This window comes from Alligator mississippiensis, chromosome 10, assembly GCF_030867095.1.
Source record: "Alligator mississippiensis isolate rAllMis1 chromosome 10, rAllMis1, whole genome shotgun sequence".
Taxonomy (NCBI): Eukaryota; Metazoa; Chordata; order Crocodylia; family Alligatoridae; genus Alligator; species Alligator mississippiensis.
The window spans coordinates 27,740,877-27,767,353 of record NC_081833.1 but is presented as its reverse complement, the minus strand read 5'-3'; the positions used below and the strand labels follow the sequence as shown (position 1 = coordinate 27,767,353).

Below are 26,477 nucleotides of genomic sequence, written 5' to 3'. Positions count from 1 at the left end.
ACGTGGCGCAGGGCAATGGGGGACAGCAAGGATTGCCCCCCGCCGGCAGGAGCGGTGAGTTTGGTGTTTCTTTAGGTTTGTTTTTTTTTCTTAAAGGGCTGGAGCTGGTCCGCGCGAGGCACCCATGGGGGGGCTTGGGGGAGTGGGGGAGGAGCTTGGGGGCTCATGCAGAGCTCTCCATGCAGTGTGGGGCAGCGGGGATCACCCCCTGCCTGGCAGCACCCGCTGAGTGGGGGCTTTTTTTTCCCCAAGTGCGGGAAGCTGGGGCAGGCAGGGCAGTCATTGCTGGGCTGGGAGAAAGGCGGGTAATGGGCCTGGCCTGGCTGATTCGGAGATTTGGCTGCTGCCAAATCTCTGAATCAGATTCAGCCGAATCGAATCGGGACGGTGATTTGAATCACTGAATCAAATCACTGTCCCCCGAATTGACTGACTCCAAAGTGAATACTAGCCGCTTCGCACAGGCCTAACAGGCACTGCCTGACCTGACTAAACTGCTCCTGCAGAAAAACAGCAGTGGTGGCAGCTTCCAAATTGGCTGGCCCTGTTTCAGGAGGCCCCGCGCCATTCATTAATCTGCCTCTACCAAGAGCAAGTCACTCCACCTTGCCCCCTGCCACAATTACAGTTCATGCTGTTCCTGGCTCCTCCTCCCTTGCCCCAGGAGGAGGCAGGTCAGCCTTGGGGCTAATTCATCTCAATCCTCCACAAATCCCTTGATCAGCCAGCCTGACGTCTCAGAGCTGCCTGACACGTGAATGGGATAGCTTGCTCTTCAGCATCACATGCAGCAGGCACACTAGGCATGGAATAGGGTTTGGAGAAGAAGGGATGTCTTCTCGGGGCAGATTGGCCTGGGGAGCCTGACTCTGTCATCCTACCTCTGCCCCATGGACCGAGACAGACAGATCCCCGTGGCTCTGTGTCTGGGGGTCCCACTGCAGCCCTCCTCCCTGGGACCCTGGCTTAGCAGGCTGTTCTCAGTAGCACATTTCTCTTGGCCCACTTCCCCCAAAGCCTAGGGGCCCAAAGATAATGCCTTGATACAGCTGATATCCTCTTGACACAGTTCTGATACCAATCAGACCTGGATCTCTGTATAGGCCAAAATGCATGGTTGCCAGACACACCATGACTATCATGCCTGGGTGGCAGATCTGAGTCTGCAGTGATGTAGGATGGGTAATTACAGAAGGGGCCAACATGTAGGAGAGATCCAAAAAGCACTTGTGTTTGAGAAAGTGTCTGGTTGATTGCCCTTCTGCTGATGAGTTTTATTCGAATTAGTGCTGCCCCTCACGCACCCAGACTTGCTGGGAGGCAGTCACACCGCAAGGGTGCTGCTAGAGGTGAGCATGAGGTGTTGTGACTGCTGGGCAACCACACTTTCAAAAGTTTTGTGGCCTATGTGGCACTTCTGGCTGGGGACTGGGAAAAGAGACATATTTGCTTCTTCTGAATGGTTTGTGATGCACCCTCGTGCGGTGTCCCCTCAGAGTGGCGCAGCGCGGCGCGGCGGAGTGGGACCCTGCCAGGTTCCAACATCTTCTGGCGGGCAGCCCACGCGCAGGCTCCGCGCTCGGATGCCCCCAGGTTTCTGCTGCCCCCCCCTGTCCAGGGCGGGGGTGTCTCCCCCTGGGCGGACTCCCCGGGGTCCCTGCACACGCGGGGGGGGTGCACTCTGCGTCCCAGACCGACGGCAGGATGCATCCGGCTCCTGTCACCGGCGGGGCGGGGCGGGGCGGGCGGGGACAGGCCGGCTCTCGCTGGGCTGGGGCTGCAAGGCCGGCCGCGAGGGGACTTAGGCTCTCGGGAGCGCAGACCCGCCTCCCCCAGGCTGATGCCGCCCCGCGCCGGGGGGCCGGGCCGGGCAGTCAGTCCGGCTCGCGTCCTCCGGGCCCGCAGGGGGCGGCCGAGCCCAGCCGAGCCGGGCTGTCCGCGGCGCGCTCCGCTGCCGGCCCCAGCTGGCGGGGCGGGGCGGGGCGGGCCATGGCCGCGGTGCTGCTGCCGCTGCTGCTGGCGCCGTTGGTGCCGCCGGGCCGGGCGCTGCCGGGACGGGCCGCCGCGCGCGTGGAGGTGCTGCTGCCGCCGGGGCCGGGGGGCGGCGCGCCGCGACCCCACTACACGCTGCAGGGCGCCGTGCTCGGCCCCGGCTTCGGCCTCGGGCAGCCTCCCCGCCGGGAGGTGGTGCGCGGCCGCCTGCGCCTGGTGAGCGGGGCGGGGGCCGGGGCCGGGGCCGGGGGGTCTCGGGCGGCGCGGAGCCGCAGTGCGGCAGGGCCCGGACTGCCGGTGACGCCCGCTGTGCCGGTGCCCGTGCCCAGGTGGGGGCGGCGGAGGCCGAGCCGGAGAAGCAGGAGGAGGAGGCGGAGGAGGCCAGCTGGATCGGGGTGGTGCCGCTGGGAGAGGAGCAGGCGGAGGCACCGCGGAGCAGCTCGGAGGAGTCCTTCACCGCCGCCGTGGTCAGCAAGGTGGGCGCGCCCGGGCGGGGAGCGGGGCCGGGCTGTCCCGGGTCGGGACGGCCCTTCGTCTGGCGCCGGCAGCCCCGCGCTCCCAAGGGCGTTGGGGCGCATCCCCCTCCTGAGGCGGCTCCGGGGGAGGCGGAAGAGAAGCTGCTGTTCTGCCTGGGGCCGGTTTAGGGAAGGCCAGAAGGGCCCCGGGGTCCAGGACCTCTTCAGCCAGGCACATGTTGGCTCCATGATCCCGAGAGCGAGGGGGACTGGAGACAAATCTTCCTGTGCGGGAAGAGGAACTGTTCAGAAGCTTGCCGGGCTGCTGGCCTGTCCTGTCATCGTCTTTGGTCCCCGTATGTGTGTTGTGTGTAGCAGGCTGAACTCTCTGGTCTCTTCCCCCAACAGATGAAGCGAGCCCTGGTGCTAGGAGCATCGGCCCTGCTCATTCTGGCGCTGAATCAGAATGCCATCCGAGAGGTAGACGCTTTTCACCAGCTTCTCTTCATCTTGCTGTGGAGGCTCGAAAGAAGCTGGTTCCACTGCCGTGCTAATGTGTCTGCTCTGCTTCTCGTGCAGCTGGATGTGTCCCTGGTCCTCGCTAAGCCTGTGATCGTGATCCAGTCCTCAGACAATGTCACCAAGCTCCTTGGGGCTTTGTTACGGTAAGCAGGTACTTACTGAAAGGGGAGTGACAGCCAGAGAGTGCAAACATCTTGCAGGCCTGGAAGTGTGTGCACGCACCCTGCTCTTGGCCCTACAATCCTTTGCCTATCTGTGGAGATGCTGTCTGGAAGTGGCAAAGGTCTGGTTTTATTCGTAGCTGAAAGCCTGGGTATTCCTTTGGTAATCTTGGATGACTCCCTGTATAATGTTACTTCTTCCTCTCTTGAGCCCAAGATTGTCTGTCTAAAGCAACTCCAAAAAGGCATCCAGCCTTGATTACTCCAAGAGCTGGAGAATCCACCCTTCTTGAAGTCATTGCAGTCTCCTGGAGTTTCCTTTTGTTTCCCTGTTTACATCCTTCTCCATTACTAATAGACTGGAAAGTACTTTGTCACCTTCATGTAAAACAGGCACATTGTCCTCTCCTTTTTCTAACACACAAAAGGAGTATTCATTAAATTCCTCAGTCTTTCCTGCATCATGATTAATAATAAGGCCCCAGAACACTGGGGTTGGGAGGATCCAGTGCCAGATCAGTCATGATACTGAGCTACTTGAGTAGAGCTGTTAAAAACGTCTCTATTTTCTTCCAGAAGACTGACTGTGAATGGCTAGTTTTGTAAACATGTCCCACTGTGAAGCCCTCTGCTTGAGTGGTGCTGGATCTGAGTGGAGCAACATGGGCACCCACTCACCCCAATAATTGGCCCTTTTGTCTGCTTCTTTGGGGCTGTCACCCAAGGGTGCGATACTTGGTGTTTTCCAAACACGAGGGAAGCCTCTGGGCACCTCCATTAAGGGGGTATCAAGCATTGTCTTAATGTTACAGATGGGGAAACTAATGCTATTCTTGACTTTTGCTAGCAGGGGGCTCCGGGCAACAGCAAAGATCACATACCAGACAGCGCTGCTGGAGAACCTGGTACGTAATCTCAGCAAGGAACAGACTACACCCCAGCCTGGGCATTGGGTGCAAGGTCAGACTCACTTGTTGTTACGGCATCTTGTCCCTTACCAGCTTCATGAACCTCATAGCAGCAGCAGGTAGATCTGTTGGTGCTCTGAGTGCAGAACTTATGCGTGGAATGTGTAACTTGTAGAGTCCTTGTCTAACATCCCAACCTGTAGGGTTTTAATCACAGCCCTTGGGAGATGACTCCACAGCTGAATCAGTCTCATTGCTAAGGAGCTGCTGTTTCTTTAGACACCTAACACAGATGGGGAAGCTGAGGCACAGCGCAGTTTAAGTGATTTGCCTAAGTCCCACAGGAAACTGGGAACTGTATCCGAGTCTCAGTTCAGTGCCCTTACACGCTAGGCCTTTTTCCACCTTTCTCAGTTTAGTTCCGTTACCCTGCTTTCTTTGCCATGACTAACTACAAACTATCAGTTAGCCACTCTATAGATGGATTTGGCAGCCTCTATCTTAACTCAGCTTCTTTTGCTGCTCTACTGTGGGCCTGCAGATGTGATAGGTGCCAGGGGAGATAATGCCAGAGCCATTTAGAGAAGATGTACCCTCTCTTTGGTCTGTGGTGCAGTGTCCTTGTGCATGCAGGCCAAATTGCATTGCCCCTTTCTAGGTATTGTCATGCCCTGAAACCTCCTCTTGCCCCAATGCTGTGCATCACTGTCACTTGTGCAGGTGTGTCTTACCCAGCCCTGTTGCTGGCTCATGGATGGCATCGCACTTGTCTCCTCTGCAGGGAGTGACTCTCACATTGTGGTCAACCTGTGGCCTGTCCCGAGGCGGGCTGTATGGGGAGTGGCAAGGAGTCATCTGCATGGGAGAGAACAGCTCACGGGTTCAGGTCTGTCATAGCTGGGTGGCAGGGTACTGATATGCAGATCTTGTGAGGAGCTGGACATGTGAGCTAGGGTGCTCTTTTTTTTTTTTTTGACACTTTGTGTCTCAGGCTAAATCGGCTGTGAATTCTGTTGACTGAGCAGAACTCAATTGTTCAAGTCTGTGTGGTGCTACCACTGGCAAGTATTCTACCTCCCAAACTCTTCAGCCTGGGGCTTCAAATGCTCCCTAATCCATGACAAGTATCCAACCTGCAAACTCAGAGGCCTTGGAGTTCAGATGCCCCCTAGTCTTGCTTTACCCTAGTCAAAGGCCAAAAGAGCAAACTAAAGGGAAAGCCTAAGAACAATCCCCCATCACCATAAATTGTGTAGCGAGACAGCCTCCCAGTGGGAGTTTCATAGACTGTCACGGGGCCTGCCTGCAATGCAGTGGACAGGTCTCTACCCTCAAATACATTGAGTCATTCAAGGCCAAACAGTGGACCTTCCCTGTCAGGTCAGTAAAACCACCTGGGCCAAAACCATCACCATGGTATCTCCTATCTTCAACAGTATTAAGGACTCTACATAACCTGCTTCCTGGACCAGCCCAATGCTTAGTTTTTTGTTCAGTCATGCAGACAGGACCAAACAAAAGGACCCAGACAGGACTCCACCCCACAGTCACAGAAAGTACAATGGGGAGAATGCCTGTTGTTGCTCAATGGTACCTTCTAGGGATGATTTAAGGAGTAGCATAGCTAAGCACCACAAGGGATCCTGTCACATCTGTCTGACAGAGTAGGCTGTGAGATGCTTTGCCCAAGTGCTGCGGCCTTACTGCCACCCATGTGCTGTGTCTGTAGAAATACCTTCAACAACTGTGGAACACCATCCTGCTCATTGCCCTCATCCTGTGTACTGGGGTGATTGTGCAGGCTCAGCGCCAGTCCCGGCAAGACCAGTCAGACCAGGACACTGAGGTGGGCACCTCCCTCTGCTTTTCCCCACTCCTTAGGAAGCTGGCAGGGAAGGGCAGCTGTAAATTGACTGTGCTGTTCCTTTGCAGCTGGACCTCAAGCAGCTCATTCTGCAGAGGCTGTCAGCACTGAAAACCCGGCGCTACCACCCTGGCAAACACCTCCGGAGTCGGGGCTGTGAGATTGACAGTTGTGCCGTCTGCTTGGACCAGTTCCACAAGAATCAGGTAGAGCTGGGCAGAGACAAGGAGTTCCTGACGGTTAGTGCCTTCCCAAATTTCTGGTAGGGCCAGGTTGCTAGAAGCCTGTTAGCTGGTGACAACAAAACCACACTCCTGTCAGTGTGATTGCCCCCAGCCCATAGTGAAAACCGGGCACAAGTCACAACTACATTCTTCCTCTGCTCGATAGCCTCTTAGGTCTGCCTGCTTGAAGTAGTCCATGGTCTCTGCCCTTAGATTGCCAACATTCAAGTACTTGTTTGATGGTCTTGTCACTGTAAGGCAAGGACATTTGGGATATTTTGCCTGCCTTCTGAGCAGGTAGCAATGGTCAGGGCCTGGGGTGGGATAATAGACTGGCTGGACTATCAGTCTTTTCTGGTGCAGTGGGGAGGCAGTACACTGGGCTTGCTGCCAGTGTGCATCTGAAATGGGATGCTAGATTGCTTGCTCTGGTTCAGCCTGCTGAGCCTCATACTGGTCTGTTGTTTCTGTCTCCCTGCTGCCCATAGTGTCTACGGGTGCTGCCGTGTTCGCATGAGTTTCACCGGGACTGTGTGGATCCATGGCTTCTCCTGCAGCAGACATGCCCTTTGTGCAAGCATAACATCTTGGGTAAGAAGACAGCAGGGCTTGGGACATGACCTAGTACAGCATGGTACTGTGAGGGGCAGCTGGAAAGCAGTGGCTGAGGCCCATGCAGTGGCTGTCCAGTATGTTCCCAGTACAGCCACAGCTGGAATCACCCTTCCCTTGCTCTGGATTCCTGTGCTTCTTCCTGCCCTAGTGACATGCAGAGGTGTGGCAGATCCAATGAATGAGTCTCCTCAATGGGATAATGAAGCCTTTCATGCCTAAATATGAGGTCAGGTCTCCCAGCTTCTGCCACTCCCAGAGGTCTGAGTACACTTGAAGTAGGGTGTCCAGAAGATGATTGCGGGGGGGGGGGGGCAGATAAAAGGCTCAGGAAGAAGGGGCAGGTATCTAGAAGCCTCTATCAGAGAGGTATTAACCACCACCAGGCAGACATTGCCTCTTTGACATTTGTTTCCCAGACATGGTTGGGTCCAGGATCCTGTAATGGCTTTCCAACCCTTTCTCTGAGCTACCTTGCAATTAAGAGGTTAAAGTTCCTCAAGTGACCACTCCTTTCTCAATTTCCCTTCCAGGAAGTTGCTGCGGAGAGAGCTAGCTGGCCAGTGAGACACTCTGGGACTGATCCACTTACACTCCAGGAATGGGGGGGCAGTTAGTTGATCTTGTAACCTGCTTTTCATGGGCTGGCTGAGGGGACTAGAACTGGGGAAAGTAGCTGGACCAACATAGCGTGTTGAGGGGATAGGAGGGTGGGGGGGAAAAGAGGTATGGAGATGATGTGGGTTTGGGGAAGTGTCAGCAGTGTCCATTGCTCTATGCTGTGCTTGGCACAGTCCAGTCCACTGTGTCTATGGCCAGGCTGCACACAGTAGATATCTGGAACCTTAGGGGAAGAGGCATTGAAGGGGATGCAAATGGATTCAGAGCCCCCTAGAGTGAATGTGGGCAGCCCTATCCCTGCACAGGGATGAGCTCAGTAGAGGGTGGGATGGAGGAGCTTACCAGGGTGCACCCTGAAATGTCTGTGTTAGTAGAAGTTTAAAGAGACCCCAGGCGTAGTGGGCACAAGAAAAATAAGCTAAATGGGTATCTGAGAACCCTTGGTGGACTAAGAATGATGTTTGGGAGCTGCTTAGGCAAAGTCTTAAGGGGTTAATGGGAAACCCAGGTGTGGTGGGAGAGGCCTGGCCCTTTAGCTGGCTGAGCCCTTGGTCACAGGCCACTTCCACCCTTATTGCTTGGGAGGGCCTGCCATTCTTTTTATGAATCTCTATTTTCTATATTCCCATGGCTGCTGCTACAGAACCCTGTTGTCAAACTGCCCCAACCCAAGGGCCTGGCTCAGCTTGAGTGCTCCTGTACTACCCCGATCCAACTTGGCAGGATGGCCTGGGCATAACCAGAGCCAGCACTGGCCCCTGTTCCTTTTGTCCCTGGCAGTACAGTGAATGAGAAATCTCTGCTGACAGGGAGAGGCGAGGGGGAAGCTGGTGCTACTGTCATACTGCCCTTGGTTTCAATATGCTTTCCTTCTTGCTGCCCTTGTTCAAAGTGGCCAGCTGGGGGAGCAGTCTGTCAGCTGTGGGGATTTACAGATTCATGAATGCTTGCTTTTATTTATACTAACTTATTATAGAGAGTGGCGTGAGTTAACTGCAAAGAATGAACAATAAACAAGCATCCAGGTATTTGCTGAGCCCTGGATGGCTCCTGGCCTGGTTCAGCAGCCAGGGGCTGCTGGCTTGATTCCCCCATGTGTCTGTAAAGCCACCTGTAATATTAAATACAGAGCAAGGAGAAATCTGCTGCGTTACTCTGGTTCATTTTATGGAACAAGCTAGTGTCTGATGTGCTGACACAGCTCCTGCCACCATTCCTGCTTGAGTTCAGTGCACCTTTCATCTGGCTGGTGAGCCCTTTTCTCTGCTAGCAGCCCAAGCTATCTCCAGAAGCCACCTGGAGATGCTTTTGCCCAAAAGAGAGAAACCAAATAGAAGTTTAGGATGTACTAAACCTTGCTCTGACTCTTGCTATTAGCTTAACGTGCCCCTGGGTAACTTCCCTGGTGGAAAGTTCAGGGTCTAAGAACAGACTTCTTGGTGCACAGGGTATCCCAGAGGCTGATCTTTACTCACTGGGGAAGGGTTGCTTTGCTCTCCAGGTCACGCAGACACAACACCCCTGTGATTTGCCAAAGGATGTTTGTGGCCAAGCTGCTGTGAGAGTTCCTACTTTCCAGGCATGTACTTGGATTACTTTTTTCCATATCCCTCCTACTGATCAAACCCTGGCATGAAACCCTTCATTTCTTCTGTGAATAACAGCCCAGACCACCTGGATGTCCTGCTGTACCTCACTAAGCCTGACCATGCTTTTCCCCACCCTAAAACGGCTCTCCACCTCCTGCTGTGCAATGTGCTGATGCTTTCTCTAGCTCCAAAGAAGGAAAGGCCCTTCTTGTACCCTCCATACAACTGGGGCTATGGGAATAGAGCCTTTTTCACTGCTGTAAGCATTTTAACGTCTGTGTACGGAAAAGGCACAGAGCTTTCTAAAAGAATTCTATTTGTTCAGGACCTTGTCTACAGTACGTTGAACTCTGGTCTCTCCTTCTAACAGATAAAGGAAGCCCTGGTGATAGGAGCATCAACCTTGCTCGTTCTAATGCTGAATCAGAACAGTATCCTCAATGTATATCCCACTTCCATTTGTCCCTCCCCCACGAATCACCTGTCCTAAAAGATCTGGCTGGCTGACTGCCTTCAACACTAGCTTGCTACTTATGGGGATCCTGGGTGGTAAACATGACAGCATTAGTGGCACTGGTTGAATACCACCTCCTGACAGAGTTATTCTGCTGGCCTATTTCTGGTGGTTTCTAGTACTGCATGATGGAAGGACCTGGACTCCAGCTACACTGTCTTGCCCTTTGGGCTTGACATTGGTACTGAGGAGAAAGTTCTCAGGTAGCAGAGAGAGGCAGGATAGTTCCTTGCATGTGGTCTCTAGGGAGGATGGTTTTGTCTGCTGGCTGCTTGGTCTCTGGCGTGCCTTGCTTGTTTGACTGCTTGGAGGTCGGCGGGACACCAGGCTGTCATTGCCAGCTTGGCTGCTTGGAGGTCTGTGTGCACCAGTAGGATTTCTGTAGAAGCAGCAGAAGCAGCGATATGACAGCAGATCTGTAGTATGGAAGGTCTCTTTTGAAACCAAGTTCCCAGCTCCTTGCTTTGCTTTACTCACCCTGTGTAATCTTTGTGGTGGTCTGTCACACCATCTTTGCTGCTGGTCTGGGCAGATGAATGAATCCACAGCTGGGTCTGTGGAATAAGCTAGAGAGAACCATGGGATTAGAACCTGCCTGAGCTCATAGCTGTGGTCACTGCCCAATGCTGGGAATTTCTTCCACATCCAGGAGCTAGGATTGACCCACAGAGTTACCATATCTTGGGCGGGTCTTGCAAAAAGACTGACCTAAAATAAAGCATCAGGCCCCAAAGTCCTTCAGTGTTAGTGGGTATAGAGTGCTATTTCCCCTATCTACAGAGCTGTTTAAGCAGTACTGCAACAAGCTGGCCTTCCTCAGGAGCCAGCTCAGATTTTAGCTAAAATGTAGGATGGGTTACATGGCAGATGGATTATGGGATCCAGAGGCCCAGTCCTTGACCTAGATCCCCTAACACTAGGTATGGTATAATTGCAGAAGACAGTCCCTATTCCAAAGAGCTTCCTACTCCAAAGAGCTTACAATTTAAGTGAAATGAATGAGTCCCTTGCAAGGAGATGGCCAAGTGTACAGCACTAGGATGTCACTGAGGGGCACTGGCAAACTGGGCTGGAGAATTGTAATGGAACTCACTTTATCCCTCATCGCAAAAAAAGGCGAAAGCCTTTTATGAGGAACAATTCTGGCTGGAAGGACCTGCCTTGGCAGAGAGATAAAAGGAGATGGCAGAGAAAGGGCAGATGGGCTCCAGCAGTGAAATGGAGCGCAGCTTCTGCTAAATGTGGCTTGACTAGGAATGCAAAGGGACAGGAGACTGAGCAGGCCTGAGGAAGCGCTAATGGTGGGAGAAGACCAGCTAGGATTGAGTTGGCCTGGAAAAAACCTTGGAGTTAGAGGAAACCCAGCAGAAGGATGCCAAAGGAAAGGCCTGGGCTAGGAGGAACCTGGCTAGGGACAAGTGAGCCTAAGGCAGCGGTCTCCAACCTTTTTACGGAGAAGATCACTTTTTGTTAGTAAAGAGCCCTGCCTACTGGGCTCCGACCCCACTCACCTAGCCCGGCCTTGGTGGCAGGGGATGTGGCTTATCCCAGCCATGTGTGCCCTGCTGCTCCTGATCGTGGTGCTCCTGATCTGCCTCTGACAGACTGAGATCCACTGTCGGAGGCTCTGTGATCAACAACTGACCTAAGGGAAGGCTGGGGTCTCAAAGGCCCAGCAATGGACCAGAGACATTGTGAGGGGAAGGGCAGCTAAAAGTAGAGGAAGAAGCCCCTATAGAGCCCTGGCCACTATATTCCTTATCCCAAATAGCAAGGTTCTCCCTTAGTGAACCAACAACTGAGGGAACAACAAAGAGAGGCAGGTGGGGATGTTGCAGAGCGGTTCCCCAGGAATACTGCCTTGGCTTGAGGAGACATCAGTCCCTACTCACAAGAGTCCAGGATGGGCATGGCAGGAGGGCTAAAGAGCAGGACCATGGTGCTGTCTGGTTTTAGGGTTGATTTTGGTTCCCTGTGATCATGAACAATGAATCACAATGAAAGCTCAGACAGAGCCCCCTTAGGAACTATCCCTTGAAGACCTGGATGATTCCAACTGCTTCTAGTGGGTTTTGGATAAGGTGCTATAAGATTTCATAGTGTTAGGGAAGTCTTTTCCTTTCTGACTGAACTGGAACAGGATGTAGTACACACACATACTTGATGACAACTGCCCTGCGTATCTGGCTAGAAGGTGAGCTTGGAGATCCCTCCCTCTCCAGAATAATAGGGAATAAAACCCCAAATAATTGGAAAAAAGCCTAGAAGTGACATGGTCAAATGGTCACAAACTCCTCCAAAACCATTTGAGGCTGGACATGAGGAAAAACTTATTTACTGTCCGAGCCCCGAAGCCCTGAAATAGACTGCCTCCAGAGGTGGTGCAAGCACCTACTTTGGACTCTTTTAAGGAACATTTGGACATCTATCTTGCTGGGATCCTTTGACCCTAGATGACTTCCTGCCCCTGGGGCAGGGAGCTGGACTCGATCTTCCGAGGCCTCTTCCAGCCCTAATGTCTATGAAATCTATGACACTGTTTTGAGTGAATAAGGCCTGGGCTATGGCTCTGTACTGCACTGACACATCCAGTTCCCAGCTGGAGCAAAATATGTGTTTCACCACTTCCCCTCTGCTGTTCACATGCACTCTAATTATGATCCTCCTTTGGGGAGAGGAAGGATATCTTACTGGCAGCTTACAATTCTCTGTTTATTGAAACCCAAGGGCTGCCCTTAGGTTTTTGCCTTCTGAACAGTGAATAAGTCTATTGTGATTCCTAATTCCATTGTGTCTGCAGCCACTCTGACCTGAAGGAAAGGTGGCTCAGTGAAGTGGGCATGCCTAGAACCAAACCTGACAGCCTGAGTTGGCAAGCAGAGCTGTAGTGCTGGCAGCCTCCACTTAACTGTTTGACTTCTGCAGGAGTCCTGAAAGACCAATCATTGACCATCACACGAGTTAATTTAATTGCTTTGGTCCTGGGGAAGGATCCCAAAGCCCATCCTGCATAACCCCTCTCTGGAGCAGGACTATGTTCACAGAGAAGCTCTGCTTATGCTTCTTGCTTAGTCTATCCTGGTGAGGTGACTTTAGAGTTTTCTGTGCTCTGTTCATTCAGGAAGTCTCAGTCTAGTTCTCAAAGCATGCCAGCTTCAGAGTAAGGAAGTCATTTGACTTGTCCAAGGCATAATTTTTTGGCATGTTTTTAATGATTAATTTGTCAGCTATATTTTCATTTAGAATCCAGACTCTTGTGGATGGGCTATGACCTAGAACTACTGGACAGCCCTGCCTAAAGGGAGAATTCAGGTAAGCCTCAGTGAGTATGGAGGTGACCCTTCAGCTCCAGAGAATACAGGAACAATGGAGTTGGTCCTGAAGTATGAATTTTGAGGAGACTTGAACTTAGTGTCAAAAGGCAATGGGGTTTCAGTACCTCAGATTCAGCAGGGATTAAAGGATGGGTCTCCAGTCTGCCAACAGCAATAAGAACTATGGAATGGGTCTCCAATTCATTAGCCCTAGCAACTCGTATTGTCATAGGATGATTTAAACCTAAAGTTCAACAATGGGGATCATAAGACAGTTCTTGTACCTCCATCCCTTAAGCCCACACAGATCATGGGATAGGTCTCTAAATCCTAAAGGCCATGGAAGCAATAGGATGAGTGGTGAATCCTCCAAGTCCATCCCACCATTGCCCTGACCTGACCTGAACTCTATTTGTATTACTTCCTATTTATTCAGGTGACCTTTTAACTGTGGGGAGTGAGTGTTCTCTCTACCTGTGGTTGTGGAGACACTTACCCTTAAGGCTCCTTGCTTGGCTGCTTCTCTCATCTTGACAAGTGCGGTCCTGAGCCGAGAGTTCTCTTGCTCCAGGATGTTGATCCGGATGTTATTTGCCTGCAGTTGCTTTTCCATGTCTTCTGCAACATTCCCAGTGCCTGCAGAGAAAGATATAGCCTGGGGTCAGGCCCCATGCCCTTGCCTTTGGAAGGATGAGCTTCAGTTTCTCCTATACAAAGGCTGTGGCTTTACCATCACTATTTTAGGTTGACAAAGAGCAGGCTCTGTCTGTATGGGGGGTGGCAGATGAACAGCTGTACTTAGAAACACCATGGTAGGTTCAAGGATTACCCTTCCACAATGAAGTGAGGACTGGCTTGGGAGTGTGTCTATACAACTCCACATGGAAATTCCCCTTCATCTAAGATGTTTGATTTTTACCACTAACAACCCTGCAGCAAATGCAAGTAACTTCTGATAATGAGAAGGACCTGTCTTATCCTCCCTGAGTTTTCCGTTAAACATCCCAAGGGGATAACTGCCACAGTTAAAGATGAAAGGTACACTATAGGGAAGGTGAATACAATGAGGTGTTGGAGGACGGAGCTAGGCTGGCACAAGGAGGGTGAAGATTTCACATCTCTCAGAGCGTTTATACATGTGCTCTAGGAGAGTGTGTGTGGGGGGGGAGGGGACGACACAACACTTTAATTGAAGCAGCTCTGAGAACTGCTCCAATTAAAGTGCCCAAAGCATCCCATGAGCCAGTGTCCCCATGCTTAAAAATGGCAGCGGGGGCACTTTAACTAAACCTCGTCAAACAAATTTAGTTAAAACACCCCCAGCACTATTTTTAAGCATGGGGATGCTGATACACGAGATGCTGGAGTCTGCTGGAGCGTGTTAATTACTGCACTCCAGCAGACTTGATTAAATAGAGTCTTCTCTGATGCACTGTAATTACAGTGTGTCAGAGCAGCCTCGCTGCTCGTATATAGGTGCTCCCAGAGGCTAGCAGAGCAAGGAGTACCTGCAGGCTTCTCATGGGTAAAATAGTTCTCAGACCTACCTAGAGATGCTGGAAGGGGTCCTTACCTAGAGTGGCTGTGGAATTTATCACTGCAAGTATAAGCATGAATTAGACAAATATTTTCCAAGATAGTTTAGACAGAGATGATCCTTCCTTGAAGGATCCTTGACCGCTACAACCCTATTTTTCTAGAATTCTAAGGAGGCATGGCAGAGCAGAGCCATGCCTCAACTACGTCTGTTCTCCACAAGCATAAAGTCATTTCTGACCTTACTCCTCAGCTACTTTAACCTGTCAGTAGGGGGTGGAGATTGGAGAGCTCTACTGTTTTTTGAGGCCAAGCCAGGCTCTTTCTTACTAAAGGACACAGGCACCATGATGGGCAGTGCCCTGTGAACCTCAAGTCCATAATACTCAGGAATGGCTAGTGGCCTTTGAGATGGACTTGCCATGTATGTCCTGAAGTATTAGGAGCTTGCTGTCCTGGTTTGTAGAGACCTTGTGTAACCAGAGCTCTCTATGCATCTGTTTTATGGATGTATGCAGCTCAACACTGCCAGGAACAGATGGACACTGGCATTTTCCAAATGCTGGCCAAAGGGGATGTGTCAAATACATAGAGCTACATTCTGTAAAGGCACCTCAAGTAGCACTGTGTCCCCATGTCTTGCAGCTGACCCATCCAGGCTGCCACTTACTGATTTTCAGTGACAAAGTTTTCCATTTTCAAATGCATGTCTAAGTTCTTTAAAGTTAACATTATAAGCTAGCTAGAATCGCATACTCCCAGATGGGTGAGCTGGAGGAGGCCTACACTTCCTGGCACCAAAGGTACAGCTGGAATCTGGCACTCCCTGTTTTGAAGCATGCTATTCCTCACACAGGGGTCTTACTGTCTGCTGCCCTCTGTCCTCTCCTGCCCCCCCTCTTACTCTCAAACTGTGTCTCAACCGGGATGTGGAGGTCTGGGAAAGACACCAGCAGCCTCTGCCTCTCCTTCAGCTCCTGGATCAGTTCCTCCAGTTCAGAGACGTTCTTGTGCAGCTCAGATGTGGACTGCTCTAGAGTCTGCTTTTCCTGCTCCAGGATCTCCGTTAGCTCCTGCACAGGACAGGAGAAAGGCAAAGAGGAGCCTCACCACCTTGGAGACAAAGCTGCGGAGTACTGAGGAGAGGAAGAGTTCAAAGCCTGATTCTGATACAGCACTTGGGGTGGATCCAATCTTATTCAGTGTGAAGATCATGCACCAATGTGATGAACTCCTGAGTTTTAGGTGCATTTCAGTCAAAACAGTTTGACAACTCAGTTCCAGCCCATGAGATTGAAGGTCTTGTGTATTCCAGGCTACTCTAAGGCCCTACACTTAACTTACCTGGACAAAGTCTCACTGAAGTCAGTGGGAGATTGCCTGAGCAAAAACTGAGTAAAATGAACCAGGATCCCCAGGAGCTGGCCCAGAGTTGTTCATCACAGAGAAATCCCACTTGGTTTGAGCCAACATGATCCAATGTGTAGGCTTGTCGGGCCCATCTACTCCACTGTAGTGGTAGGTCCTGGCAGAGACAGGATGGAGCATGCCTTATCCACCCATGCCCATGTTCCAAACGTCAGCCAATGAGGCTGCAATAAGCTCTTGGCCAACAGCTGCTCTCAGGAGCCCTGCAGATCAAGGACTTGAGAGTGGGCACATATGGATAAGACTGAAGCAGCTTCACTGGTTTATTTCTGGGTTTAGAGCATGCAATGGGTGTGCTTGGCCCCATCCTTGATGAGTATAGATAGATCTACTGATGAAGTTTACATATCCCATGCAGTCCAGGAAATATGTAAGGTGTACTACTTCAGGTTCAGTCAGTCCCATTCAACTTCACCTGCGAGAGCTGTGAGGCTTGGACAGTGAAGATAAAAGGAAAGCACCAGCAGATCGCTTATTCTGAGTCCTAAAAGAAAGGGCTGGCTGGAGCCAGAGATTTCTGGGTGCCGAGTCCCCAAGCGGACAAGCCAGCCTAGCTTGGAACTTGTGTTTGATTTGGTGCCTGAGACTCTTGCATTCTATTTCTAACTCAGGACATTGTGTACTGTCCTATTTGGGACCTGACTGGACAGACTGCAGCCAACAGCTGCCCTGAGATGACTGCCGTATGCATGCCCCCACTGGATTTGCCCATGCTGCAGTCCCTCAAGCAATACTCTCTCCACTCTCACCTGTTCACCCCTTCAATTAGAGGAGAGATCCCCCTGGGCATCCCAGTCATGGTAATATGGAAGGGCACTGAATTCCTGAAGCCTGCCTGCCAAAGCCCTGCAATCCAATTCTAGTTTTTGTCCTGCTGCTCTCAGAGTAAGTCCCTACTTCTGAAGGAATGCGTAGTTGCTCATCAGATGCTAACACTTACCTGCTGGGCTTCCAGCTTGTGTTGAACCTGCTTCTTCTTGTCCTGCATCTCCTTCAGCTGCTCTACCAGCTTGGCTTTGTCCTCCTCAATGTCACTTAGGGTGGTCCGTAGCTCCTCACACTCCTGATCCACGCTGTCCAGCTGCTGCAGCAAGACTCCTTGCTTGGCCTGCAGTGACTTCATAAAAAGAAAAGCAGGCAGATTAGGGTGGTGGCACTGCATTTAGCTCTTAGCCATCTTTAAACCACAAGTTGTAACAGAAGACAGGATAAGGACATCCAGTATCAGAAAGCAGAGAAGACCTCTGCAGTGGCATGCATGTGAAGGAGCACAGAAGAAACCCCATGAAATATAATTTGCAACAAAACATTAGACAGGCTGCTTTAAGAAGGCAGGCCCCATGCAGGCAGTAGAGAGAACAGACAGGTAACATGAGGGTTACTGCTCGGGTGTACAGTTTAGGGCTGTATGAAGCTTCGGTAGCTGATTTGATTCAGAGGAGATTCAGCCTGATTCGGGGACTGAATCTCCAAATCAAATTGGGAGACCAAGTAAAAGTTCCAAATCGATTTGAAGCATCCAAATAGATTCAGAAAAGCTTCGGCTGATTTGGAGATTTGTCAATAGACTACAGACAGCTGCCTCCAGCTGGTAAGTCTGTTGGGGTTGGGGGAGGGAGAAGGGAAGGAGTGTGGGGGACGGAGGGATTGGGGCTAGGACAAGCAGCCCACCCATGGCGGGAGGCATGTTACTCAGGGAGGAGGGTGGGATGGAGTGCGGCAGTGCTGGGAGCAGGGCTCTGTCCTGCTGCTGTTTGCTGGGCCTGTGCAAAGTGGCTAGTGTTCATTTTGGATTCGAGCAATTTGGGGGACAGTGATTCAATTCGGTGATTTGAATCACTGTACCGAATCTGATTTGGCGGTTCAGCTGCTGCCGAATCTCCGAATCGCTCAGGCCCATCCTCCGCCCGCTCTCCCAGCCCCGGCAATGGCTGCCCCGCCTGCCCCAGCTTCCCGCACTTTAAAGAAAAAAAGCTCCAACTCACCAGGTGCTGCCTGGCAGGGGGCGATCTCCGCTGCTCCCCCACTGTGTGGGGGGCTCTGCATGAGATCCCTGATCTCCCCACTCCGCTGTCCCCGCCCACCCCAGCTCCAGCCCTTTAAGGGAAAAAAACCCCCCAAAACCTCTGGACTCAATGGTTTCTGCCCAGCAGGGGGCAATCCCTGCTGCCCCCTGCATCACATGGGGGGCTCTTCCACAAGTCCCCCCAGACCCCAAGGCTGCTGCAGAAGTTGGTGGGTCTGGGATTTTTTGTTGTTTTTTTTTCCTTTCTTAAAGGGTTGGAGCTGGGGTGAGCGGGGCAGTGGTAGGTGGGGTTGGGAGAGGGTCAGGGGGCTCATGATAAAGCCCCCCATGGTGTGTGGGGATCTCCCCCCCACAGCAGCACCAAGTGAGTGGGGGCTTTTTTTTAAAACACCAGGAGCTGGGGTGGGTAAGGCAGCCATGGTTGGGGGGGGGGGGGGGAGGGCGCTGCAGGCGGGCAGGGGATAGGGCCTGACATGGGTCCCCCCCATGGTCCCCGCCCCCCTCCTCCACCCTCTACTTACCAGCTTGAAGTCTAGCTCCATGCTGCAGCTGGCGGGGACTGCCTGAATCATCGAAGCTCTCCAAATCTTTTCCGAAGATTCAGAGAGCTTTGAATCAATTCAGACCTTTTTTTATTGGTCCCCTGATTTGATTTGGATTTGGAGATTCGGCTACCAAAGCAGGCCGAATCTCCTCCGAATTGAAACAGCACCCAAAGCTTTGCACAGCCCTACTGCTTGCCCAGCCAGGGCGGGGCGGGGGGGTGGGATGCAGGTGCGGCTCACTCCAGGTAGGAGGGGGCAAGTAGCAGCAGAGCAGAGCCCCCTCTCCCAGTGCTGCTGCGCCTGCATCCTATGCCTCCCTGCCCCAGCTGGCAAGTGGCAGCAGGGCAGAGCCCCCACTCCCAGTGCTGATGCAGACACTGCAGCGCTGGGAGCAGGGGCTATGCCCTGCTGCCAGCCAAAGCAAGCCACGCCTGCATCGTGCCACCGCCACACCGGTTGAGCAAGCAGCAGCAGGGCAGAACCCCCGCGGTTCCCCCCACTGGGGCAGAGGCAGGCACAGTTGGAGGAGCTGCAGGAGAAGCCCCCATGGCTGCTCTGCTTAGCCCCACCTCCAGGCACTTAACTGGCTCTGGCATCTGCAACTGGGGCCTCTGAGGGCTCATGGCAGAGCCCCCTCCCATGCAGCGCAGGGCAGTGGAGATCACCCCACCCCCCTTGGCACCCACGCAGCAGCTGCCCCATAGCTCGGCAGGGCACTGCGCGCTGTCTGGGAGCTGGGGTGGTCCACGTGTCAGCTGGAGCCTGGCACCGCTCAGCCCGTGGCCTCAGCTCCCAGACAGTGCACAGTGCCCTGCCAAGCCACACTGCACCGTGCCATGGGGCAGCTGCCGCACAGCTGCCAGGTGGGGAGGGTGATTCCTGCTGCCCCCCACTGCCCTGAGCCCCCAATCCCTACTGCCAGAGCCAGTCACTGTGGGGCTTTTTTTGCTTTTTTTTTTAAATGCCAGGATGTTGGTATTGGGCAGAGCTGGGGTCAGGGGAAGATCACTGTGTGGTGGGGCTCTGCCACATGGCCCCAGAGCCCCCACAGTTGCTGCTGCTGCCGGTGAGTGCAGGTTTGTTTGTTTGTTTTTTTATTCCTGGACTGCTGGAGCTGGGCGGGGCCAGGGGGGAGATTGGGGAGCAGGGGCAGCGTGGGGAGGCTCTGCCAGGAGGCCCCAGAGCCCCTGGTACAGCCAATAAGTGTGGGGGGTTTTTTTGTTGTTTTTTTTTAAGTGCCAAAACTAGGCTGGGGCCAGGTACAGCAGCCATGGGGGCTTCTCCCACAGCTCCCCCCCACCTGGGCAGAGGCAGGCACAGCCGGAGGAACCACAAGAACCTGTAGCCACCCAGCTTTGCCTGCCTCTCCCCGGCCGATCCGAATCACCGAATTTCTCTGAATCGGTGCCAGATCTTCCAAAGCTGATACGGCCAAATCAATTCAGGACAGTGATCCAAATTGCTGAATCAAATCACTGTCCTCCGAATTGGCTGAATCCAAATCAAATACTTCCCTATTTTCACAGACCTAGTACAGGTCCTATCTATTCACAATGGTCCTTGCCTCTTTAAAAAAAAAAAAATCAACTGGGTACAAGCAAAATCCATGAGGGGGCAGGAACAGTGGGCTGGAGATCTTGGCTTCAGCCCAGAGACTACCCAGTCATGTATGCAGCTAACCAGTGATGCTCAACTTTTTAGACTGGTGGGCTATGTGCTTGTAACCCAGCTGCACTGCGGGTCATCATTCTCCTCCAATAGGGGAGGGGGCAAAGTAGAGGGGGAGCAGGGAGTTGTGGAAGGTGGTTGCCAATGTCAGAGAGAAAAAGGAAAAAGAGCTTACCTCCAGTAAAATGTGCCTGCCTAGAAGAGTGGGGAGGGAGAAAGAGAGCGTAAGTAGTGTGTGCCATAAGAGAGGAGAAAGGGAGAGAATAGGGAGGGCTGCAAAGGGGATCCATGGAACAGCACAAGGCAGGGGAAGAGGCTGGGCCAGGCCAAGCTGAGCCACTTACTGCTGATCCCCTATGCTGCAGGCCAGATATGGTCACTTTGGAGGCTGGATCCATCCTGCAGGTCATAGATTGAGCTCCACTGATCTAGACTGAAACAGAGATTGGGGGCTCTCATGCTACTTAGCACTGTCCTGCCCAAGGTGCAGCAGCAGAGGGAAGGAAGGAAGGGGAGATGTAATGTAAAAGGCATGGACAGAGGAGCATGAATTATGTCAGCATGGGATAGACTGGTGGAAAATAGATGGGGGTTACTTAAGGTACAGTAGAGAGCAACAGGTCCTGGTCTTGCCATGGCTGTACCTCCTCATGCCTGAGCATGCTTTTCACTTTGGCCTTCTCCTTGTCCAGCTGGATGGTGACCTCGCTGAGCTCCTGGCTTGTGCTTTCCAGCTGGCTGGTAAGCAGCTGCACTTGTTCTTGCAGCTTCAGCATCTGGCTCTTGTCTACCATTTTAGTCCTCATCTCCTCTAGCAGGGACGTTTTGATCAGCTCTGGGAACACAGAACATCTTTTGCCCAATATTGAGGAAGAAAAGAAGGGATGATGTGCAAGATGGCTGTTAGAAAGGGGCTTCTTCCACCTCCATGTTCTATGTACTGAGGGACAAGGGATGGGAGGGAGAGGAAGCTTTTCTGATAGGACTGGGAAACTTACCCAGCTCTTTCACAGTAGCTTGCTGTGATGCCAACTCCTCTTTCAAGGCAGAAATCTGTTCCTCCAGCAAGGCAGCACCTAAATCAACAAGAACCAACTGCTTAAGTGTCTTCCAAATCCCCTAGAGTAGTTAGCTGCACAAGACAAGAAGGCCATAAACAACCAATCAAACAATACCAAGGCATTTATCAAGTAAATCTAAAATTCAAAGGGAGCGGACAGGGAAAATATCACAGTAGATCTGAGAGAGGCAAGGATTTCTTATGGCGCTGTCTTTTACTGAACCAACTATATAGTTGGCCCAATAAAAGATAGCACGGTAAAAAATCCTCGCCTCTTGCATAATTTCTGAGCCATCACAGCTACATCACTCTTACACTACCACAGCAGATCACCATCCTTTCATTGTCCTGTCAAAGCAAAGCAAAACTCTGCAGTGCTCACTAGGCAGAGTCTGAAGTAGTCATCCTTTCAAAAGCAGAGAAGTGCATTAGATGAGACCCAATCTGCAATGCCTGGGCTCTCAATCATGAAATATACAGAAAAAGGAGAGACAATTGTCTGTTCATAAAGGATAAAATCTGGTCCCTCCAACATCAGAGAAAAAACTCCCACTAACATCACTAAAAGTAGGATTTCAGCAGGAACCTCGATTGTTCTACTGCAATTGCCTCCTGATGTAAAGAAGGATAATCTGGGAATGGTGCCACACCTATCTTTGCATTCTCCTTGTCCTTCTCAAGTTTGGCCATAATCTCATGGTTCTCTTTGTTCTTCTTTTCCAAGCACTGCTTGGCTGCTTGCCTCTGCTGTTCCTGGATCTCCTTCTCCTGCTGAAGAACTTTGGCAAGGTCTTCAACCTGCTTTCTCAGCTCATCCTTCTGTTTCTCAGATTCTTCCAGTTGTGTCTTCAAAGGATTTATCAGTTGCATCAGCATCCCAAGATGTTTATTGATCCGGGAGAGGTCCTTCATTTGTTCTGATGCCCAGTACCTCATGTCTGTAGCAGCAAGTGTCTTGTTAAACATGGTCTCCTCAATCATCTTTTGGAATTTGCACAGGGATGAAGGGATATTCTGGTTACAACAGATGCTCACGATGGCTTTGCTGACCTCCTGGAGGCTGGCCTGGGCACTGGCACAAGAATCACAGGGTACCAAGGATGATTCAATTGTCTGAGAATGGACACTATGGTTATTCCTGGTGATGCTATATGCAGATCTTGGCCGTGACAAGTCTTTGATACCATAGTCTGGTACACTGAAGTTTTGTGAGAGGCATGAAGTAGTTGCCTGTGTACAATCGAAAGATGTGCCCAGTTCAGAAATTACAGGTGAACAGCTTCTCAAACGTTCGTTCTCAGCTTTCAAATCCTGCAGTGTAGATTTCAGTGCAGAGACATCTTTTCTGTTAGATTTATTCTAGCAGAGAGAAAAGATGAAGACATATGCTGTCATATGTAAATAATGCTAGGTCCAACACTGGACTGGGAAGCCAAGAACATGATACCCAGCTTTAAAAAATGGAACCAAGCAAAGTGCAAACTTATGATTCCCCCAAGATACCAGTTTCCTTTCCCCTACTATTAACGAAAGGGCAGGAAATACAACCCTAATGCTCATACTGAGCACTGATGCATCATCATTGGGAAAGTATCAATCAGTCTTAGTGGCCCCACCTCAGTAAAGCATCACAGGGATTGAAAGAACCCAAAGAGGAACTACAGAGTTACTAAGAGACCTGGTGAGGAGTCCCATCTGAAGTGAGCTGGGAAATACTAGGACTATTTCTCCTGAAAAAAAAGAAGCCTTCCAGGGCGCGTGACTGAGGTAGAATGTTAGGTTACAAAAGGGACAGCAATTAGGGCCTCCTGTTAACATTGCCTCATAACATGGGAAAAGGGTCACCTGAAGAAAGTAATGGAAGGTAAATTTTAAACAAACAAAATGTCGTACTTATTATGCATTGTGTAGATAGCCTGTAGAATTCCCTGATGCAGGGAGCCAAAAGTTAAATATAGTATTTGGTTTAAAAAAAAAAGGACAGGCTAATTTTCATACATTAATACCATTTTAGCTAATTCTGAAGATTGGATGAGGGTAAAGCTCATCTTGTGCTTCAGTGTTAATTGATCAATGAAGGTTCAGTCATGAATGCCACCCTATTCAAGCTGGTCTACTGGTCAGACATTTTTTCAGCCATCTGTGTAACAGCAGGGCTTGACTATTGTCAGAGACAGCATATCAGATTTGAGAGAGCAGTGGTTTGGCTAAATATAGCAATATCCTATGTAAGGGTTGACCCTACCTCACCCACAGACTCTTGATAGAAGGCTCCCAGTTTCAGCATGCTGTTCCAGTACTTCCTCACAGTCAGCCCAACGGACATGCAGGGTCCCACTGCCTGAAGAGGAGGCACGGCTTGTTCATCAATAAGATTTTCTGCATAGCCAGTGAAGCTCTGAAGCAGCAACAGCAGCCTTTGACAGAAAAGAAATCCAGCTTAGAGCTGTATAAACATGAACACGGAGAAAGGGCCTTTCCATGCAGGTTGCTACAACCTTGCAAATCTAGAGAGGTATGTTCAGATTTGCATATGCAAAGCATCAAAGCAAGTGATAGAGATAGCATCAATGGGCAACATATGCCCATTCTTCCTGGGCCTTTTGAGACTGGAAACCATGTAGAGGGGAACAGTTGTGCAACGCTCCTTCTCAATTCTGAATCACTCTAGGCAGCAACATGCATCAGGGTTGAGGTCCTCTCCAAAGGCACCGGATCAAAGCAATGTTTTCTTTGAGATGGGATACATGGAGGTAGTCCCTGGTTTGGCCCTGTACCTAGGCCTCCCAGCTGTGTGGGGGTGACTCATAAATGAGCTCTCATTAAAACTATTACAGGCTCTGGGAAGGCCAAACTGTTAGGGCCAGGCTTTTAGAAACAGCAGTGGGATTAATAAGATTTGTGTTCTAATTTTGGTTCTATCAAACTCTATGAGACTTTAGGTAAGTCAGTTAACGTGTGCGTTGGCTTCCCAATTTGCAGAGCAAAGATAACAATGTCTATTCCACAAAAGGTAGGGATGATTAGTTAAAGTTTATAACTTACTTTGAACAAATGTAAGTCACAGAAATGCAAACCATTCATATAACCATGTTAAATTTGTGCTCTCAATTTGCAATAAATACATGTGAATGTTAAAAGAATGCTAAGGTAACAAAGTCAGGCAATGCCAGAATTAAGGATGCCCATGTAGCCTTAAATGAACTCACTTGCATCTATGCATTATGATATCATCCTCAATTACACAACTACATATTATTTTTTATTAAAGGATGCTTGCCTCATTCAGCACACAGGCTGACTGGTGCTTCACTAAGGAGTAAGCTTTCTGTTTTTTCCTCATAATTCAGTGTGTGGTCTCAAGCCTTATCTACTGAACAGTATCCAAACACTGTTCTAAAGACCAAATGGTTACTTTTCTTCTAGGCACTGCTTACTGAAGTACCTGATCCTTTCCATAAACGATTTTCCCTACCTCCATCACTAATCACTACACAGCACATGAGGCAGGAGTCCTACAGACAGCAATCTTCTTTGCTACACAACCCTGATTCTCCTACAGGATAGGTCTATCCTGGGTACTGAATGAGGCATGTAATCTGGTAACTCCGAGAGGAAGGTGCATGCTCGGTTGCTCTGTGGAAATGGCAAATCCACAATCTGGTCAGCACAAGAAGCTGAGTTAAACTGGAGCCGGCTCAGTAAGACTGAACTTTTCAGGGTTTTTACTGTCACCTGAGGATAAAGATGAGATTCTGCTTTACTTTGTGTACCTGAATGGCAGCTCTCCAGCATGTCAGTGACCTTTTAAGCACTTATATACAGTTACCACTTGCTAGACAATTTCCCTTATCCAGTCAACTATTAGGACTAAACCATGGGAAGGTCCTGCTTCCTCCTGATTTTTTTCTAAAGCTAGTGCTCAGGTACAGGCATACAGTCATAAATCTGCCAGCTTATTTTTAGACTACTGAGCATGCTCAGCTTAGTCGCACACACTTGCATGCCCACACTGCAGAAAAGAGAATTGCAAACTGCATAAGTGCCTAAGAGGCCATTTACACAGCTGGAAAACTGCAAAACAGGCTAAGGGAACTGGGTTTATTTACTCTGCAGCAGAGAAGACTGAGAGGGGATTTAATAGTAGCCTTCAACTACCTGAAGGGAGGTTTGAAAGAGGATGGAGCTGGACTGTTCTCAGTGGTGGCAGACGACAGAACACGGAGCAACTAAATAAGCCCAGTTCCCTCAGCCTCTCCTCATAAATTATGTGCCCCAACCCCCAAAACCATTTCCATTGCTCTCTGCTGGACTCTCCAACTTGTCCGCATCCTTGCTGTACTGGGGGGCCAAAACTGGACACAGTATTCCAGACGTGGCCTCACCAGCGCAGAACAGAGAGGACACTTCTTAGGGCTTTATAGCCTTACAGCCCAAAGAGGCCGTTTACAGCAAGCACCACAAGTGTCATGCCTGTCCGAGGCCCAGAATCTTTCCAAACTTGGTCACTTGGCCACATCTGGGCAGGGTCTCTCAGGAAAAGCAAAGGCGCCTCCTTGCAGAGTCCCACTTCAAAGCCCCGAGGTTTTAGCACTTCTTAAAGAAGAAGCTGGGGGATGGCCTCGATGCTTTTTTTCACAGCTTTGCTCTTGGAGCAGAAACTCTGGGTACAAGTTGTAGCCGAGGCTGGGCCTGGCGCGGGAACCGGCCGGGACTGACGGCGCTTGGCAACCGCGTTACCGGGACACAGGCAACATCTCGGAGGAGCGGCAGCCTCTCCCCAGCAACGCTGCCCAGGCCCGGTTTGTGCCTGCACCCGCTGCTTCGGGGCGCCCGGAGCTGAGAGCCTGCAGCTTAACTAGGCCCCCACGCAGTGCCCCCCACAAAGCCGCGGCTGCCGGGCGGGGACGCCGGGGCTCGGGCCGCTGTGCGGAGCCGGGCGGGAGCCCCCGTCCTCTCTCCCCCACCTGTCGATCACCAGCTCCAGAAGCGCCACGTGGGAGCGGCGCGTGAGCTCGGCGTCGCCCTCCACGTAGTCGTAGCGCTGCAGCAGCGCCACCACGTCCAGCTCGCACGACAGCCGGTCGGGGAACTTCCAGGAGCGGCAGCGTGCGGGCCCAGCCCGGCCGCACACGTCGGCGATGGCGCCCTGCAGGTCCGTCACGTCCCGCCGCAGGCTCTCCACGCACATGTGCCCGCCCGCCGGCCCCGCCATCGGGCCTGGGGTCGCCCGCGTCACCCGCTACCCCGGCAACCGCGCGGCCCCGCCCCGGGCAGAACCATCCTCCCGAGGGGAGGCTCGGAGGGCCCTGAAGCAGCTCCCGCAATAGAACGCTCCAAATCCCGCCCCCTGCTCTCCCCGGAACGTCACCCCCACCTCACCCTCTTCCACGGGGCTGCGCGCGCATCTCCTGCGCTGGTTGGGCTGCGTGCGCATC

At 51.5% G+C, this 26,477-nt stretch overlaps 2 protein-coding genes across 10 annotated transcripts; one reads left to right on the top strand and one right to left on the bottom strand.

The window, feature by feature from the left end:
- Nucleotides 1-8,500, top strand: RNF215 (ring finger protein 215). Of its 6 annotated transcripts, none has more exons than XM_059713601.1 (10): nt 1-54; nt 2,322-2,468; nt 2,856-2,927; nt 3,027-3,112; nt 3,978-4,035; nt 4,820-4,924; nt 5,768-5,884; nt 5,971-6,141; nt 6,615-6,717; nt 7,272-8,500. In XM_059713601.1, exons 1-10 carry the CDS (start codon nt 16-18, stop codon nt 7,292-7,294), a joined length of 921 nt encoding a protein of 306 aa, XP_059569584.1. In that variant the 5' UTR covers nt 1-15; the 3' UTR covers nt 7,295-8,500. The 6 variants fall into 6 exon arrangements, with proteins under 6 accessions (XP_059569584.1, XP_059569580.1, XP_059569581.1 ...); XM_059713597.1 differs by lacking the exon at nt 1-54 and adding an exon at nt 1,975-2,208 and having other exon boundaries at nt 3,981-4,035; XM_059713598.1 differs by lacking the exon at nt 1-54 and adding an exon at nt 1,975-2,208 and having other exon boundaries at nt 5,971-6,108.
- CCDC157 (coiled-coil domain containing 157) lies at nt 8,296-26,313 on the bottom strand. Of its 4 annotated transcripts, XM_014593556.3 has the most exons (10): nt 26,007-26,292; nt 23,285-23,456; nt 21,690-22,398; nt 20,978-21,055; nt 20,624-20,814; nt 16,681-16,857; nt 15,217-15,385; nt 13,273-13,412; nt 9,940-10,028; nt 8,296-9,841 (listed from the first exon to the last, which is right to left on the bottom strand). In XM_014593556.3, exons 1-10 carry the CDS (start codon nt 26,252-26,254, stop codon nt 9,562-9,564), a joined length of 2,253 nt encoding a protein of 750 aa, XP_014449042.1. In that variant the 5' UTR covers nt 26,255-26,292; the 3' UTR covers nt 8,296-9,561. The 4 variants fall into 4 exon arrangements, 3 of the variants coding, with proteins under 3 accessions (XP_014449042.1, XP_019349242.1, XP_019349244.1); XM_019493697.2 differs by lacking the exons at nt 8,296-9,841; nt 15,217-15,385 and having other exon boundaries at nt 10,002-10,028; nt 26,007-26,306; XR_009455194.1 differs by lacking the exons at nt 8,296-9,841; nt 9,940-10,028; nt 13,273-13,412; nt 15,217-15,385 and adding an exon at nt 20,324-20,412 and having other exon boundaries at nt 16,779-16,857; nt 26,007-26,310.
- Nucleotides 26,314-26,477: the final 164 nt, after the last annotated feature.